General features: G+C 45.6%; 1 protein-coding gene and 1 long non-coding RNA gene across 2 annotated transcripts; both read left to right on the forward strand.

Moving 5' to 3' along the window:
• The first annotated feature begins 9,845 nt into the window (after positions 1–9,845).
• Positions 9,846–13,467, forward strand: LOC135554980 (uncharacterized). The gene is made up of 4 exons (XR_010457796.1): positions 9,846–10,155; positions 10,231–10,560; positions 10,764–11,001; positions 11,579–13,467. It is a non-coding gene; the product is annotated as an uncharacterized LOC135554980 (long non-coding RNA).
• Positions 13,468–14,485: 1,018 nt separating this feature from the next.
• LOC135555606 (hemicentin-1-like) lies at positions 14,486–17,043 on the forward strand. Its single transcript, XM_064988190.1, has 5 exons — positions 14,486–14,720; positions 15,272–15,538; positions 15,712–16,044; positions 16,159–16,410; positions 16,693–17,043. The coding sequence occupies exons 1-4, from the start codon at positions 14,669–14,671 to the stop codon at positions 16,407–16,409; spliced, it is 903 nt and encodes a 300-aa protein (XP_064844262.1). The 5' UTR covers positions 14,486–14,668; the 3' UTR covers position 16,410; positions 16,693–17,043.
• The last annotated feature ends 93 nt before the right edge of the window (positions 17,044–17,136 follow it).

Consider the following 17,136-nt stretch of genomic DNA (forward strand, 5'->3'; position numbering starts at 1 on the left):
TATTCGGGCCCCTTGAACTTTGCGACCTTTTGCCACATTTCAGGCTTCAAACATAAAGATATAAAACTGTATTTTTTTGTGAAGAATCAACAAGTGGGACACAATCATGAAGTGGAACGACATTTATTGGATATTTCAAACTTTTTTAACAAAAAAAATTGGGTGTGCAAAATTATTCAGCCCCTTTACTTTCAGTGCAGCAAACTCTCTCCAGAAGTTCAGTGAGGATCTCTGAATGATCCAATGTTGACCTAAATGACTAATGATGATAAATACAATCCACCTGTGTGTAATCAAGTCTCCGTATAAATGCACCTGCACTGTGATAGTCTCAGAGGTCCGTTAAAAGCGCAGAGAGCATCATGAAGAACAAGGAACACACCAGGCAGGTCCGAGATACTGTTGTGAAGAAGTTTAAAGCCGGATTTGGATACAAAAAGATTTCCCAAGCTTTAAACATCCCAAGGAGCACTGTGCAAGCGATAATATTGAAATGGAAGGAGTATCAGACCACTGCAAATCTACCAAGACCTGGCCGTCCCTCTCAACTTTCAGCTCATACAAGGAGAAGACTGATCAGAGATGCAGCCAAGAGGCCCATGATCACTCTGGAAGAACTGCAGAGATCTACAGCTGAGGTGGGAGACTCTGTCCATAGGACAACAATCAGTCGTATATTGCACAAATCTGGCCTTTATGGAAGAGTGGCAAGAAGAAAGCCATTTCTTAAAGATATCCATAAGGAGTGTCGTTTAAAGTTTGCCACAAGCCACCTGGGAGACACACCAAACATGTGGAAGAAGGTGCTCTGGTCAGATGAAACCAAAATTGAACTTTTTGGCAACAATGCAAAACGTTATGCTTGGCGTAAAAGCAACACAGCTCATCACCATGAACACACCATCCCCACTGTCAAACATGGTGGTGGCAGCATCATGGTTTGGGCCTGCTTTTCTTCAGCAGGGACAGGGAAGATGGTTTAAATTGATGGGAAGATGGATGGAGCCAAATACAGGACCATACTGGAAGAAAACCTGATGGAGTCTGCAAAAGACCTGAGACTGGGACGGAGATTTGTCTTCCAACAAGACAATGATCCAAAACATAAAGCAAAATCTAGAATGGAATGGTTCAAAAATAAACATATCCAGGTGTTAGAATGGCCAAGTCAAAGTCCAGACCTGAATCCAATTGAGAATCTGTGGAAAGAACTGAAAACTGCTGTTCACAAATGCTCTCCATCCAACATCACTGAGCTCAAGCTGTTTTGCAAGGAGGAATGGGAAAAAATGTCAGTCTCTCGATGTGCAAAACTGATAGAGACATACCCCAAGCGACTTACAGCTGTAATCGCAGCAAAAGGTGGCCCTACAAAGTATTAACTTAAGAGGGCTAAATAATTTTGCACGCCCAATTTTTCAGTTTTTGATTTGTTAAAAAAGTTTGAAATATCCAATAAATGTCGTTCCACTTCATGATTGTGTCCCACTTGTTGTTGATTCTTCACAAAAAATACAGTTTTATATCTTTATGTTTGAAGCCTGAAATGTGGCAAAAGGTCGCAAAGTTCAAGGGGGCCGAATATGCTCTACCCTTGGGCGGGTGGTCGAAGACTGCCCGGAAACGGCGGGGGAACTTCTCACTGGTCCAACGCCACAGCTCCCTCTCTCCATACGGCTTTGGCCCACTCCAGGGCTTTCCCAGTGAGGCACGAGACGAGGGCAAACACCCTCTCATGGCCCGAAGGAGCCGGGTGGATAGTTGCCAGGTACAAGTCCAGCTGCAAGAGGAACCCCTGGCAGTTCGCAGCCGTCCCATTGTATTCCTGGGGAAGGGAGAGACGAATCCCACTGGGACCAGGAGAAAGAGGGGCGTGTATTGGAGATCCCGGCTGTGCTGGTGGAGGCGCTGGGAGCGGTCCATTGTCTGGGCAACATGGTCCATCGCGGTGCCAAGATGGTGGAGCATTGCTGCGTGCTCCTGGACGCGCTCCTCCACCCCTATACCCAGGGTACCTGCTCCGGTCTACTCCATAAGTTTGGTACGGTATTCTGTTAGGGGTGCGTACTGGCGGCAGAGAAGTCAGACGCAAGAGAGCAAAAAACTGTGTTTCCAACGGCGCAGTTTAATAATAAAAACCCACCGGAAAACAGAACAATCAATAACCAGACATAACATGCACAAGCACTTACAATTAACAATACCGGACAAGGACATGGTGTCACGTCTAATCAAGGTGGGTGGAATCAGGCGCAGAGAGCAGATAGCGATATGAAAGTTTTATTCTCCGGTGAACAAGAAACACGGTCAACCCAATACACCCAGGGTGAATAATCCAACACAGGATAAAAGACGAACCGGAGAATAAGAACACAAGATACACCGACAGCCATAGATGACAAATAAACAATCCCGCACAAAACAAGGGCGGGACAACCTACATTATATACAGACACTAATTAACTAAACAACCCACAAGTGAAACCAATCAGACAAAACCAACAGATACACGAAAAGGGATCGGTAGTGGCTAGTAGGACGGTGACGACGACCGCCGAGCACCGCCTGAACGGGCAGGAGAGCCAACCTCTGCGGAAGTCGTGACAGTACCCCCCTGATGCGCGGCTCCCGCAGCGCGCCGCCACCGTCCTCGAGAACGACCCGGAGGACGAGGTGCTGGGTGATCCGGGTGGAGGCGGTGGAATTCTATCAGGAGAGAAGGGTCCAAAATGTCCCTCACCGGATCCCAGCATCTCTCCTCCGGGCCATACCCCTCCCAGTCCACGAGCTACTGTAGGCCGCCCACCCGGCATCTCGAATACAGAATGCCTCGAACTGTATACGCCGGGGACCCCTCGATGTCCAGAGGGGGTGGAGGGACCTCAGGCACCTCACCTTCTTGCAGGGGACCAGCCACCACCGGCCTGAGGAGAGACACATGAAACGAGGGGTTAATACGGTAATACCTCGGAAGTTGTAACCTATAACACACCTCGTTTATTCTCCTCAGGACTTTGAACGGTCCCACACACTGCGGCCCCAGCTTCCAACAGGACAGGCGGAGGGACAGGTTTCGGGTCGAGAGCCAGACCCTGTCCCCCGGTGCAAACACGGGGGTCTCACTGCGGTGCTGGTCAGCGCTCCTCTTCTGCCGTTCTCCCGCTAACCGTAATGAGTCCTGAACAGCTTTCCAGGTGTCCTTGGAGCGCTGTACCCATTCCTCCACCGCAGGAGCCTCGGTCTGACTCTGATGCCATGGAGCCAGGACCGGCTGGTAACCTAACACACACTCAAAATGAGACAAGTTAGTAGAGGAGTGGCGTAAGGAGTTCTGGGCTAGTTCGGCCCATGGAACATACCTTGCCCACTCACCAGGCCGGTCACGACAATAGGACCGCAGAAACCTGCCCACATCCTGGTTTACGCGCTCCACCTGCCCATTACTCTCGGGGTGAAAACCTGAGGTTAAGCTAACCGAGAACCCCAGTCTCTCCATAAACGCCCTCCACACTCTGGATGTGAATTGGGGACCCCAATCAGAGACGATGTCCTCAGGCACCCCATAGTGCCGGAAGACATGGGTAAACAAAGCCTCAGCAGTCTGCAGGGCCGTAGGGAGACCGGGCAACGGAATGAGACGACAGGACTTAGAAAACCGATCCACAACGACCAGGATTGTAGTACTTCCCTGGGACGGGGGAGGGTCGGTAAGAAAGTCCACCGATAAGTGTGTCCACGGCCATTGTGGAACGGGGAGGGGTTGTAATTTCCCTCTAGGCAGGTGCCGAGGAGCCTTGCTCTGAGCACACACTGAGCAGGAGGAGACATAAAATATCACGTCTTTAGCCAGTGTGGGCCACCAGTATCTCCATCTCAGACTCTGCACTGTCCTCTTGATACCAGGATGACCCGAGGAGGGAAGAGTATGAGCCCACCGAATCAGCTTGTCCCGGACCACCCTCGGCACGTACTTGGTCCCTACTGGACAGTTAGGAGGAGCCGGCTCTGACCGTGAGGCCCTCTCTATCTCAGCGTCCACCTCCCATACCACCGGTGCCACGAGACATGACGGTGGAATGATGGCAGTTGGCTCAACTGACCGTTCCTCAGTATCATAGAGGCGAGACAGTGCATCAGCTTTGGTGTTTTGGGAGCCTGGCCGATATGTAAGGGTAAACTGGAACCTGGTAAAAAACATGGCCCATCTAGCCTGACGTGGATTTAGTCTCTTAGCTGCCCGGATGTACTCGAGGTTACGATGGTCAGTCCAGATGAGAAAAGGTTATTTAGCCCCCTCAAGCCAATGTCTCCACACCTTCAGAGCCTTGACTACAGCTAACAACTCCCGGTCCCCCACATCATAGTTTCGCTCCGCTGGGCTGAGCTTGCTCGAAAAGAAAGCACACGGGTGGAGCTTGGATGGCACGCCCGAGCGTTGGGACAGCACAGCTCCAACCCCAGCCTCGGACGCATCCACCTCCACTATGAACGCTAAAGAGGGGTCCGGATGCGCCAACACGGGCGCATTAGTGAACAGCTCCTTCAGACGACTGAAAGCTCTGCCCGCCTCTGCTGACCAGCGCAAGCGCACCGGTCCTCCCTTCAGCAGTGAGGTGATGGGAGCAGCCACCTGACCAAAACCCCGGATAAACCTCCGGTAGTAATTGGCAAACCCTAAAAACCGCTGCACTTCTTTCACCGTGGTCGGAGTCGGCCAATTACGCACGGCTGTAACGCGATCATCCTCCATCACCACCCCGGAGGTGGAAATACGATACCCCAGGAAGGAAACGGACTGTTTGAAAAACTCACATTTCTCCGCCTTGCAATACAGGTCATGCTCCAGTAGTCGCCCAAGTACCTTACGCACCAGAGACACATGCTCCACGCGTGTGGCAGAATAGATCAAGATGTCATCAATGTACACTACCACTCCCTGCCCGAGCAGGTCTCGGAGAATCTCAACTACGAAGGATTGGAAAACGGCTGGAGCATTCTTCAACCCGTATGGCATGACGCAGTACTCATAATGACCAGAAGTAGTACTAAATGCGGTTTTCCACTCATCTCCTCCCAGGATACGTACCAGATTATACACACTCCTCAGGTCCAGTTTTGTGAAGAAGCGCGCCCCGTGAAATGATTCCATTGCCGTAGCGATGAGAGGTAGTGGGTAACTAAACTCCACTGTGATGGAATTTAGACCTCTATAATCAATACACGGACGCAGACCTCCATCCTTCTTCTTCACAAAAAAGAAGCTCGAGGAGACGGGTGATATGGAGGGCTGAATGTACCCCTGTTCCAGCGATTCAGAAACATATATTTCCATCGCAACTGTCTCCTCCTGGGACAATGGATACACGTGACTCCTAGGAAGTGCAGCGTTTTCCAGAAGGTTTATCGCGCAGTCCTCTCGACGATGAGGTGGTAATTGGGTCGCCTTCCCTTTACTGAAGGCGATAGCCAAATCGGCATATTCAGAGGGAATGCGCACGGTGGAAACTTGGTCTGGACTCTCCACCGTAGTCGCACCAACGGCAACTCCTATACACCTACCTGAACACTCCTCTGACCACCCCTTAAGAGCCCCCTGTCGCCAGGAAATCACCGGGTTGTGTTGAGCTAACCAGGGAACCCCCAACACCACTGGAAACGCAGGTGAATCTATAAGGAACAGGCTAATCTGCTCCTTATGATCACCCTGCGTTACCATGTCCAGCGGCACCATAGCCTCCCTAATTACTCCTGACCCTAATGGTCGGCTATCTAAGGAGTGCACGGGGAAAGGTCGATCTAACGACACCAGGGGAATCCCTAGCCTTAACGCAAGCCCACGATCCATAGAATTCCCAGCTGCGCCTGAATCGACTAGCACCTTATGCTGTAGAGAGGGGGAAAACCCAGGGAAAGAAATCAATACAAACACATGACCGACAGGAAGCTCTGAATGAGTTTGGTGCTTACTCACCTGGGGTGATCGAGCAGTGTTCCGCCTGTCGTCCCGACTCCTAGACGAATTCCTCCAGCACCGGTCGGACGTGTGCCCTCGTCGACCACAACTGGTGCAGGAGGACACTCCTCCTCCGGTCCCCCTCGAAGCCGTACCTCCTAATTCCATAGGTATAGGAACAGGGGGGCTGGGGATTGGAAACGACAGGACCTGATCCGAACGCCCGCGAGCAGCCAGCAGGTTGTCGAGACGGATAGCCAGATCGATAAGTCCATCCAGTGTGAATGTGGTGTCCCGACATGCCAGCTCCCTGCGGACGTCCTCCCTGAGACTACATCTAAAATGATCAATCAAGGCCCTGTCGTTCCATCCTGCTCCTGCTGCCAAAGTCCTAAAATCTAGGGCAAAATCCCGTACGCTCCTCGTCTCCTGACGCAGGTGGAACAGCCGTTCACCCGCCGCCCGACCCTCGGGTGGATGGTCAAAAACAGCTCGGAATCGGCGGGTGAACTCTGGGTAATTATCCTTAGCCGAGTCCGGACCATTCCACACTGCGTTGGCCCACTCGAGGGCTCGCCCAGTCAAGCAGGAGACGAGGGAGCACACGCTCTCCTCTCTAGAGGAAACAGGACGCACGGTAGCCAGGTATAGTTCCAATTGAAGGAGGAAACCCTGGCACCCAGCCGCCGATCCGTCAAACTCCCGTGGGTGGTGTCAGCCGAAGAGCCCCGGAGCCAGATGTGGTCACAGAAACAGGAGGTGATGGAGAAGGGGTTGCTAGAGATGAGGTGGGGAGGCCACTCCTCTCCCATCGATCCATTCTCTCCATCATTTGGTCCATAGCAAAACCAATCCGGTGAAGCACGCTGGTATGATGAAGGACCCTCTCTTTCATCGATGGGAGAGGAGACGCTGCTGCTCCTGCTGATTCCATGGTGGTGCGGGATTCTGTCACGTCTAATCAAGGTGGGTGGAATCAGGCGCAGAGAGCAGATAGCGATATGAAAGTTTTATTCTCCAGTGAACAAGAAACACGGTCAACCCAATACACACAGGGTGAATAATCCAACACAGGATAAAAGACGAACCGGAGAATAAGAACACAAGATACACCGACAGACATAGATGACAAATAAACAATCCCGCACAAAACAAGGGCGGGACAACCTACATTATATACAGACACTAATTAACTAAACAACACACAGGTGAAACCAATCAGACAAAACCAACAGATACCTGAAAAGGGATGGGTATTGGCCAGTAGGACGGTGACGACGACCGCCGAGTACTGCCTGAACGGGCAGGAGAGCCAACCTCGGGGTAAGTTGTGACACATGGGGAGAACAGAGGGTTAAATACAGAACATGTAATTGATGGAACTGAAACCAGGTGTGTGGGAAGACAAGACAAAACAAATGGAAAATGAAAGGTGGATCGGCGATGGCTAGAAGACCGGTGACGTCGACCACCAAACGTCGCCCGAACAAGGAGTGGGACCGACTTCGGAGGAAGTCGTAACAGAAGGTTTCATCAAGTTGTGAGATAGTACTTTTGCACATATAACACACTGTGTGAGGAAAGGCACTACACCCACTATAAGTGAACCCCAAATCAATGTAGTTCTCATCATATTTGCGTCTCTTCGATGGTCCAACGTCCCTGTCTGCTGTTTGGTGCTTTCCCAGGTAAGGGGGCAATAGCTCTTCGGCTGCATCAGATTCACATCTATTAGTGTCCATGCTAGCTGAGCTAACAACAACTGTAGAATTTCTGATACTTGCATTGGATGTGAACAACTTGTGTCGTTGACAGGTGCAGGTGTAGTACTGCTGGTAGTAGCAGTACTACCAGTAGAGCTTGGTATGTGTCTCTTGACGTGGGCCTTACTTTTTTTTTTTTTTTTACCATTTATCCATTTTCGAGCAAACGGAATGAGCAGCAGCAACTCTTTGCTACATACAGACCGCTAGTGGAATTCCCGCAAGTGAGTAAAAGTTCATGTGGTTGAGTGTTAATTATTTGACTAGGCTACCTGTATTTGACATTGTATTGTTATTTTACTGACCACTGGATGGTTTAATTTTATTTTTGGCATTGAAACGAGGCTACTAAGGAGAAAAAAAACTCACCCAAATGTATAGCTGGAAAATTTAAATGGTTTGTTTGAAAATGTGAAGAATTTTTTGGGGGACACAAAAATAAATATATAGATTTTTTTTTTTTGTTATGTGATGAATCACACTTTTGTTTGGCGTACCCCCGACGGCATTGCTCGCACCCCTGAGTTACGACATCCCGTTGCTTTTGTCCCCAATTTGGGAATACCTGCTCTGAGTATTTAAAATGTAACTCGTGAAAAATATATGAAGTATTTCAATAGGCTTTTTGTTTTGAAAAAGTCATATCCTTAAACCTAATGAATTATAGAAGAGACCCGAACACGCACTACGTTGTTCATTTCAAATAATCTCTCATAAGATTTGTTGTGAGATTTGCAGAACTTGATTTTTCTTGTACGTTGGTCATATGAGGAATTTACAGGATTTCAAAACAGCTGGTCATTATTCTGATTTTGCACAACAGTTATTTCGCGACGCGCTTTGGGATCTCCGTCATCCCGAATTAAACCGAAGCCCATTCATTTTCAAAGAAGGACGCGAAGTGGGCGGAGCGACCATTGTGCGATGCGAGCATGGGCGAGGTATCGTGAACAGGGCGGGACAAAAATTCAGTTAAATCTGTATAACCATGAGTTTTGGAAAAGGTTCAAATTCGTCGTTTACCCGACATCCGGTTGCTATTGACTAATCGAAGCTCACTATGGTTTTTGCCCCAGTTGATACGTAGCACTATCGAGCTTGCTTGCACAGACATGAGAGCGATGATTCAGGGTTGCCATGTAGGTGCTTTTCGTATTATTTGGCTACTTTGAAAACAATGTAGTGGGTGAAAATGTAATCTATTGGGTGCGGGTTTTAGGGCTACTTCTTGTTTACACCGCGGCCGCCATGACATTTCTTAAAAATATATAAATTATGCGGATCTGCTGCTGACTATCAGGCAGTGAGGCAGCCTGTTGCTGAGTGATTCATAAAAATCCTACAATGTGATTTTCTGAAATTTTTTCTTCTCATTTTGTCTGTCATAGTTGAAGTGTACCTATGATGAAAATGTACAGGCCTCTCATCTTTTTAAGTGGGAGAACTTGCATAATTGGTGGCTGACTAAATACTTTTTTGCCCCACTGTAGCTGGTTAGCCTAACATACCTACCTAGCTAACATGGGCAAGTTGATCAACTATACATTACTGACATGTTAGAAATAGCTCTCTAATGTCTGTCAGTGAATGACATAACAAGAGGACAACTTCCCATACACTACCACATGTAAAAAATGCACCTTGTGCATTCTACTGTTACAACTCTCAACCACATTAAGAAAAAACCTGAGTTTTTTAATATTATTTATTTATAAAGTCGGGACACGTCAGCTAATGTTTTTTTTGCCCCATAGAGCCACTTAAATATCACATAAATACACATTAGACATGGCAAAATATATAGAATAAAAATACTACATTTTCTCTGCACCTCATGAAAAAATGTGTAGAATTGCAGAAAATAAACTTTAAACTTGCAAGATTTTCTTTTCACTAACAAGAGGGGTGTGAACAGTTTTTGTCATGGCTCGTGCGCAGGGTGGCGCGGGATGTTACCCAATGCTAGAAGGGGGGTCTGAGTGCAAATGTTTGGGAACCCCTGCCTTAGAGCACTATTAATATTAAAACAAGTTTCATTCATTTACTCCCTTGTTCCTGACTGGACTGAGTGAACTTTGTTTTTTAACAACTAGCAGAAGCAATAGGCAACTTCCTCTGATAGTGAAATGTATGGCCACTTCAAAAGTTCAGTTTGCTTAGTCAAACCAGTTGTCTTGGCCAGCAGAGAGATTGTAATACAAACCAGCAAAAATACAAGCAAATATATATTTTTTGACAGACATTGTATTGTGATGTCAGTGTTATTTTATGGTTGTATGTAATCATTGCCATGTTGTACAAGTACAAGTTTTGAACAAGATGTCAACATTGTCACCTGGACTGTGAATAACCTTACTGATTGGACAATAGAACCTACATACTACATCACTCTTATTGACAGCGAACAACCCTCAAAAGTACTTCCAGTCATTCTCTACAGTGAGTATTTTCCTCCTCCTTATTTAACTGTATATCAGCATTGAGGGTTTTTTACATTGTTGACCTCCTCTACAGAGACTCCAGACAGCGTCTCCATCTCTGTTCTGAGACACACTGGTCCCATGGTGGAGGGGACAAAGTACCAGCTGCAGTGTGACATCCAGAACATCGCTCCTCTACAGAACCTGGTTGTGAAGTGGTACAAAGGGAATGAACCCTTAGATAATGTAACTTACAGTACTGTCAGTAAGACACCAGTGGATGTGTCAGATACTCTGATGATCAGCCCCTGTAGAGATGATGATGGAGCTCAGTATAGATGTAGAGCAGAACTGGACCTGGGACCAGAGGGGCCACAACCCCATCCTACAGTGACATCAGAACCTCTCAGCATTACTGTGCACTGTAAGTTCCCTCTAGTCTTATTTTCAATCATTCCATTCATGTTTACAGCGGATCATTTAGTTTGATCTGATACCCTACTATGATATTTAACAGATTCTTCCAGTAATATGTTCTCATCCATCTCCTAATTTCACCCTCCCCAGACACTGAATCTTGTGGGAACAGTCCATGTTGATTGATTCTTATTTCTCCTCATTCTTCAGACCCCCCCAACCTTTTCCAGACCTGAAGCTGAGACCCTGGACATCAGAGTGGGGGAGGAAATCACTTTAAACTGCACAGCTACTGGAAAGCCCACTCCTCTGTACAGCTGGCAGTCTTCACATGTCCAAGAAGCTCTTTTCACACCCCTCTCCAAGCTCCCAGGAACCTACACCTGCACTGCCTCCAGTCAGATAGGCAAGATCAGCAAGACTTTCACTGTGAATCCCAAACCTATAGGTAGGATCATGTTTCTAATTAGTACCTAGTCTTATCTTTCTCACAAATGCTTCTATTCTCTCCTACTACCCATCCCTCTTCTTCTCTCACTCCCCCTTCACTCACTAGTGGCATTCATGTTACCTTCTACCTGAATGAGACTGTCCATTGGTACGGGTGCATCATCAGGTGACCACAAGTACTTTGTTACTTTGCAATTATTACATTGTTACTACACTGTACTTATGAAACTAACTACCATGGAAAAATGTTTTTCAGGACACTTCATGTGAAATGGGACCCATTCTTTCCGTACCATGTACACGTGTTACTTTCTTAATATTTCCCATATAGACTGCTCTGTGAAATATCTCCGTTGACAGTATATTTAAATGTTTAATATTGCCAAATTGCTCCTGTTTCTCCAGGCAGTCGTGGAACCACTGCAGGGATAGTAGTGGTCGTGCATGCTTTCTCTTTGCTCTAGTGTCAGTCTGCGTGGTGCATCACAGACAAATAAACTCTGCTGTTGCTGTGGCTGAGGAGCTTGGGACGGTCAGCTGATCAAACCCTCATTAATCACACCCTCTTCCCACAGGGGGCAGAACAACGTTCTGGGTCATCATAGGATCGGGCCTGGGCCTGACCTTTGTGGTCGTGATTGTCTATGTCGTTGTCAAACAGAGAGCAGGTCCCAACTCCATCATCTGACCAGGCCAGAGGAAGAGAATTTCTATCGTCAATGTGACCAGCAGGACTTCCTCAACAGACACTGTATGAATAAGAATGGTTGTTTACTGAATTATTATGATGCAACGCTCCAATCCAGCATGGCTTATAAATCCAAAGAGTGCTTTCTATTAGCCTACTCCAACCAATAGCTTTGTGCCATTTGTATGTGGTGTTGTTTTGAATGAGTCTTGGGCTGTGTCGGTGTGAACATGTGGCGCGACACTACAAAGCATTCATTCACAGGTATGTGTGTTCTGTTTTATTATCAAGCATGTCTGAATGTAGTCTCTCTTCTCACGGCCATTGTGTCTCTGTCACGGATGTTAAGCGGCTGGGAAAACAGGCTAGCCTGATCGCTGTAGTCTGATGACAGCAACAAGTGATCTTACGTGACTCTACAATGAGAAATGAGCCATGCAATGCATCACTTCCTATCTAATGCTTTTTTTCTTTCTTGTTGCTCTCAATTGGTGCTACCAGAGCCTTTTAACCGATTTAAGTTTACTGTTCCAAGAGCCACAGGAAGCTTCTCTTCACTATTGCTAATTTTGTTCTCTGCCCACACTCTTCCATTTTATCTCTCTCTTACCTTCACAGCACCCTTGATTCTCAGTATTGTCAGTATGTTTGATGATAGCTTTAATCGTTTGTCTTTCACTTTCTCAACCTATATCCGTGGACCATAGGGAAGTGGACATGCATTCCGACATGAACCCCATGGACACAGTCTCAGGGCTGTGAGGAGAGAAAGGCCACTAATGAGTTTTATCTATCTCAGGTATTTTAATAGGCTACACAGTCATATCTCACCATAGGTGGCTCACATGGTCCTTTAAGAAGTTGCTAAACTGTGTTAAGTAGAAACAATTCCCTGATGATGATTTTGTTACTTGCCAATTCTTTCTGTTTTGACAAGAGTGCAGTGGCACAGTTCTTCAATAGTTGTCTTTTTCTGTTGAATCACAATCCGAGATTTGGGTTTATTTTTTATAAAAAAATTTAAACCAATTCATGCTAGATATTTCAAGGTATGTTTACAGTGTTAAGTGCAAAGTATGTTCAGTTCACATTGCACAGGGCTGGAATAGCATTGGTACAGTTGGAAATGGTGCTTGTAAGTTGCACAGAACACTAGTTAAACTAGCTTTTTACATGGTGATGTTTGCGTATTGTGTTGCTAACTAACTATGTGTATATTGCCATTTGATTTCAGCACTGAATGTTGTTATATGCCGTCTTTAACAGTCACTAACACTCATTCTCTACTTTATTTAGATATTTTTGTCAGCTTGCTTATGTTTATATGACCTGTGATGTGTGTGTTTCCATCTGACTGCTCTTCTGTTCAGACATTTAGTTCTCTCTTCGGAATGTCAATACTGTCAGGCTCAGCATTGTGTCAGAGATTCTGTTTCAGGAAGTGTTCTACTGCAACCTATTTAGGTGAGAATGATGCTGTCTTTCATTTCAATAGTGCTGCAACATTGGTTGAAAGTTTTGCATCTACAATGCAGGTGATGCATGCATACACAGCATTCACTGGCCAAACATCAACCAGTTATGCTCAGAGTTAAAGCTTTGAAAGAATCAGTCTTTCACTGTGACATGTTCCTCTACTGTCTTTTGTATGCCATTGGGAACCTTTCTCTCATACATCACTGTAACACTGACACCTCCATACGAATCAGTGCAAACTAAAGTCAATTTAAAGAGAAGCATGAAAGTCCCTCTGTTATCCTGCCTACAGTGGCTCATATAAATACTTCCTTTTTCAGAATTGAGTGTGTGTCCTTTTTGTGCCACTCGGGTTCATCCTGGTGAAGGGGACTTCTGCCTTGCCAAGAAACACTTTGTGTGTGCAGCCTGACTGTTGCTATAACAACCTGGCTGCAGTGTAGACTTATAAGGGCAATTTGCCAGCACATTTAGCCCTTGAGGAAAAACATTTTATATTATACACACACATGATCATTGTCAGAAACAAGTGTACAGTAGTGTACTTCCACAACAAACAAAGGCACAGGGTAGAAACACAAAACAGAGTCGACATACTGTAGACACTGAGGATTGGCAGCTGAGCCTTCTATAAATACACCCAATAAGCATCCAATTACTGAGCAATGTTTCTGGCAGCCTGGTCACGGCTGGTGCTGTTGTGCAGTGGTGGTACATTCTGATCACAGTGTGAGGCCTACACACTACATGCCGGACAACTCGAGTCCAACAATCCAACCTGCTGAGTCTTGACAAAGCATGGGGTCTCCAAGCAGTGTGCGTATGGGAATCAAACATGCCCTGCAGAAAAGAGAGTAGAACTGCATTGTGAGTTCTCTCAAACCACCTATGTATATGAATCCACAGTCACACGGGAACTGTTTAGTTTGAGGCAAGTTAACACAGGTCACTGAGGTTTAATTTCAGATTAAAGAACTGAAAATTGGAACCATAGTACCCTTCTGAAGTCATAGAACTCTATATGGGTATTTTCTAAAAACAGAACAGAGATGTCATATGAATAGCTTGGGGTTGTGCTGCTGTAACAATACATGACAGCAAACAGAACTACAAAAGACCTAGCCTGTGATTCTAGGAGTAGGAATACATTTTGGGCTGAAATATATAATGGGTCTGATATATTAACTCTCATTGAACATGAAAATACTAGATTCTAACTGAACCACAAATAATGATTAAAGGAAGAATTTGGGATGTAGGCCTAATGAGTTACCATTGAGGAGGTCTGGCCTTGATGCCTGTCAAACTTCCTTAGCCCCCTCTTCTTTCCCTCGGGGCCCTGCAGTCAGACACAGACTACGGTATGAGAGCCCTCGTTTGGTGAGAGAGGGCTTTTGTTAGTAATCACAGTTCACTTTGGAGTTGCCAAGCAGGACCAAGTCGGAATTCCACTCGCCTTTCAACTCCGACCATAGTGGACTTCAGCAAAGTCTGCAAAAAGATGGAAAACAACTTTCTAAAATGGATCCTAAACTTTTGCATGTTCTGCACCGGTAAGATGTTGCAAGAGACAACATTTTATTATTCATAAGATTTGCTTATTCTCTGTGGAGTCAAAGGTTATGGGACATCTGCAGTAGAGGCCCCCATTGTATCGACGATTTTGTAGTTTGAAGACGTGTTTGGCAATAGAGTCGGTCATAAATGGTTTTAAAGCTCTTTGGCGAAATACTCATATTATATTGCATGTATAAGTGTGTGAATTATTTACCTGTGCTTTGTCCACTGAAATTAAACTTGCAACCCAGAGAGGATGGCAAAGTGGAACCTGCATCCCACCTAATCTTATATCCACAGTGATAAAAACCGTTCATAAACACCTGCTAAAGTCACACAATCAAATCACTGCAAGCAACATTTTATTTGTATCTGTAAATGTGATTTTATTTAACAAATATGAATGTTGCGGATATATCAGCAATAATAGAACTCTCTAATTAGTTTACGTGATGATCTTGATGATAATGAAAAAGATTGTGAAAATGATGCGGATGAAGACAATGTAACGATGATGATAGTGATGATGATATTGTCCATGTCTCAGTGTCAGGTGAAGGATGCTCTCTGGAGCTGAAACCCTCCAGGGTAGTGGTGGGGTTTGGGGAGCCTGTTTCCGTCGGCTGTGAAGCCTCTCGCCCGGTGCGTGTCTTAGGCTGGGAGTCAGCCATCGGGGCAGCACACACCCAACAGGACCGTGCTGTCCAATGGAAGGTGGACAGTCTGATCGACTGGATCGAGGAGCCTATCTGCTATGGAGTCTTCTTCACTGCACCCAGACAGTGTGAGGAGAAACTCAACCTCATTCTTTACAGTGAGTCAACCTGGCCTAAATAAAGCTGGCTTTTTATCTTCGCACAATTTAAGGCAGAGCATGGCTGTTGTACATGCATCAGGCCATACTTCATAATAATGAATTCTATTTGTGAAGACTACTACTAAATGTACGTGTTTTGCTTGACCCACTAACCAGCTGATCTTTCACAGAGACTCCAGACAGTGTCACTATCAGCTCAGCGAACCACACTGGTCCCATGTTGGAGGGGAAAGAGTACCAGCTGCTCTGTGATGTCCAGAACATCGCCCCTGTTCAATACCTCACCCTGAGGTGGTACAGAGGGCAGACTGAAGTTTACAACCACTCTTTCTCTGATCTGACCCCAGCCTCCCCTGTCCAAGTATCCTCCATCCTCCTGATCACCCCAACCAAAGCTGATAACGGAGCCCAGTACAAGTGCGTAGCTCAGCTGGACTTGGGACCAGAGGGACCACAACCGCCTCCTTCAGTGACATCAGAGCCTCTCAACATCTCTGTGCACTGTGAGCCTATCCACTCAACCCAACCATTAATAGTTTCATGAGAAACAATGAAATACAATTATGTTTGTGTATTTGTTATTATGCAATATCCATCCCTTTCCCTTATTTTCTCAGACCCCCCATCCTTCCTCAGTCCTGAGGCTGAGACCCTGGACGTCGGTGTGGGGGATGAAATCACATTAAACTGCACGGCTACAGGAAGCCCCAGTCCTGTATACAGCTGGCAGTCTTCAGATCCCAAAGAGAAGATGGAGGACCTACCTCTTTTTACCTCTTCCTCCTTGCTTCCAGGGACCTACACCTGCATTTCATCTAATAAGATTGGCAAGAAGAGTAAGCAATTCATCATCAAGACTAAGTCTTAAGGTAGGAAGACACAGTGAAGGGGGAATTGTTAAATGCACACATTTAGAGGATAGAACTAGCACTCTCTACCATCACACTTGTTATAGAAGCCATTGTTCTTATTTGATTTTTCTATGGTATGTAATGTGAGGAGTCTCTTTGAGGTACAAAGGGCCACATCGGAGGTAAGTGACTTTTCCCACAGTGGAGTGTTGGCTTTACAAAACAAAAGTCCAAGTTTGGGGGATTAGCAGAGGGAAGATATTGTCTGTCTCTAATATCAATTGCATGGTTTTGTTACAGGTGTGAGAATGTCATCATTGTCAGCCAGACCATCGCACAGAAAAAAAGGAATTGCCTTACATTTTTAAAGACTTTGTTCATGTAATAGTTTATAGTAGCATATTGTGTTATGATTGATTGTTGTTGTTGTTATTGCAACATAACGTATACTTTGATGTGTTTAAATATATATGTAGGGTATACAGTTCACTTTCATTTCAGTGTGGAGAACCCTAGAACGAGATATAAGTAGTGTGAATAATTATATCCATTAATAAGCTATCCATTAACTTTATTTTGGAAATCTACGTTGTTTATGTTCTCTTTTTTTACATGCATAAAAACACTAATAAAATGACAATTGTATATTTATATGGCCAGTTGGTTTTATTATTATTATCAATAGGCTATTATTATGTAAACTACTAAATAATCTTTATATTTCTTTTTTTATTATAAAAATCT

This window comes from Oncorhynchus masou, chromosome 15 (assembly GCF_036934945.1).
Source record: "Oncorhynchus masou masou isolate Uvic2021 chromosome 15, UVic_Omas_1.1, whole genome shotgun sequence".
Taxonomy (NCBI): Eukaryota; Metazoa; Chordata; class Actinopteri; order Salmoniformes; family Salmonidae; genus Oncorhynchus; species Oncorhynchus masou.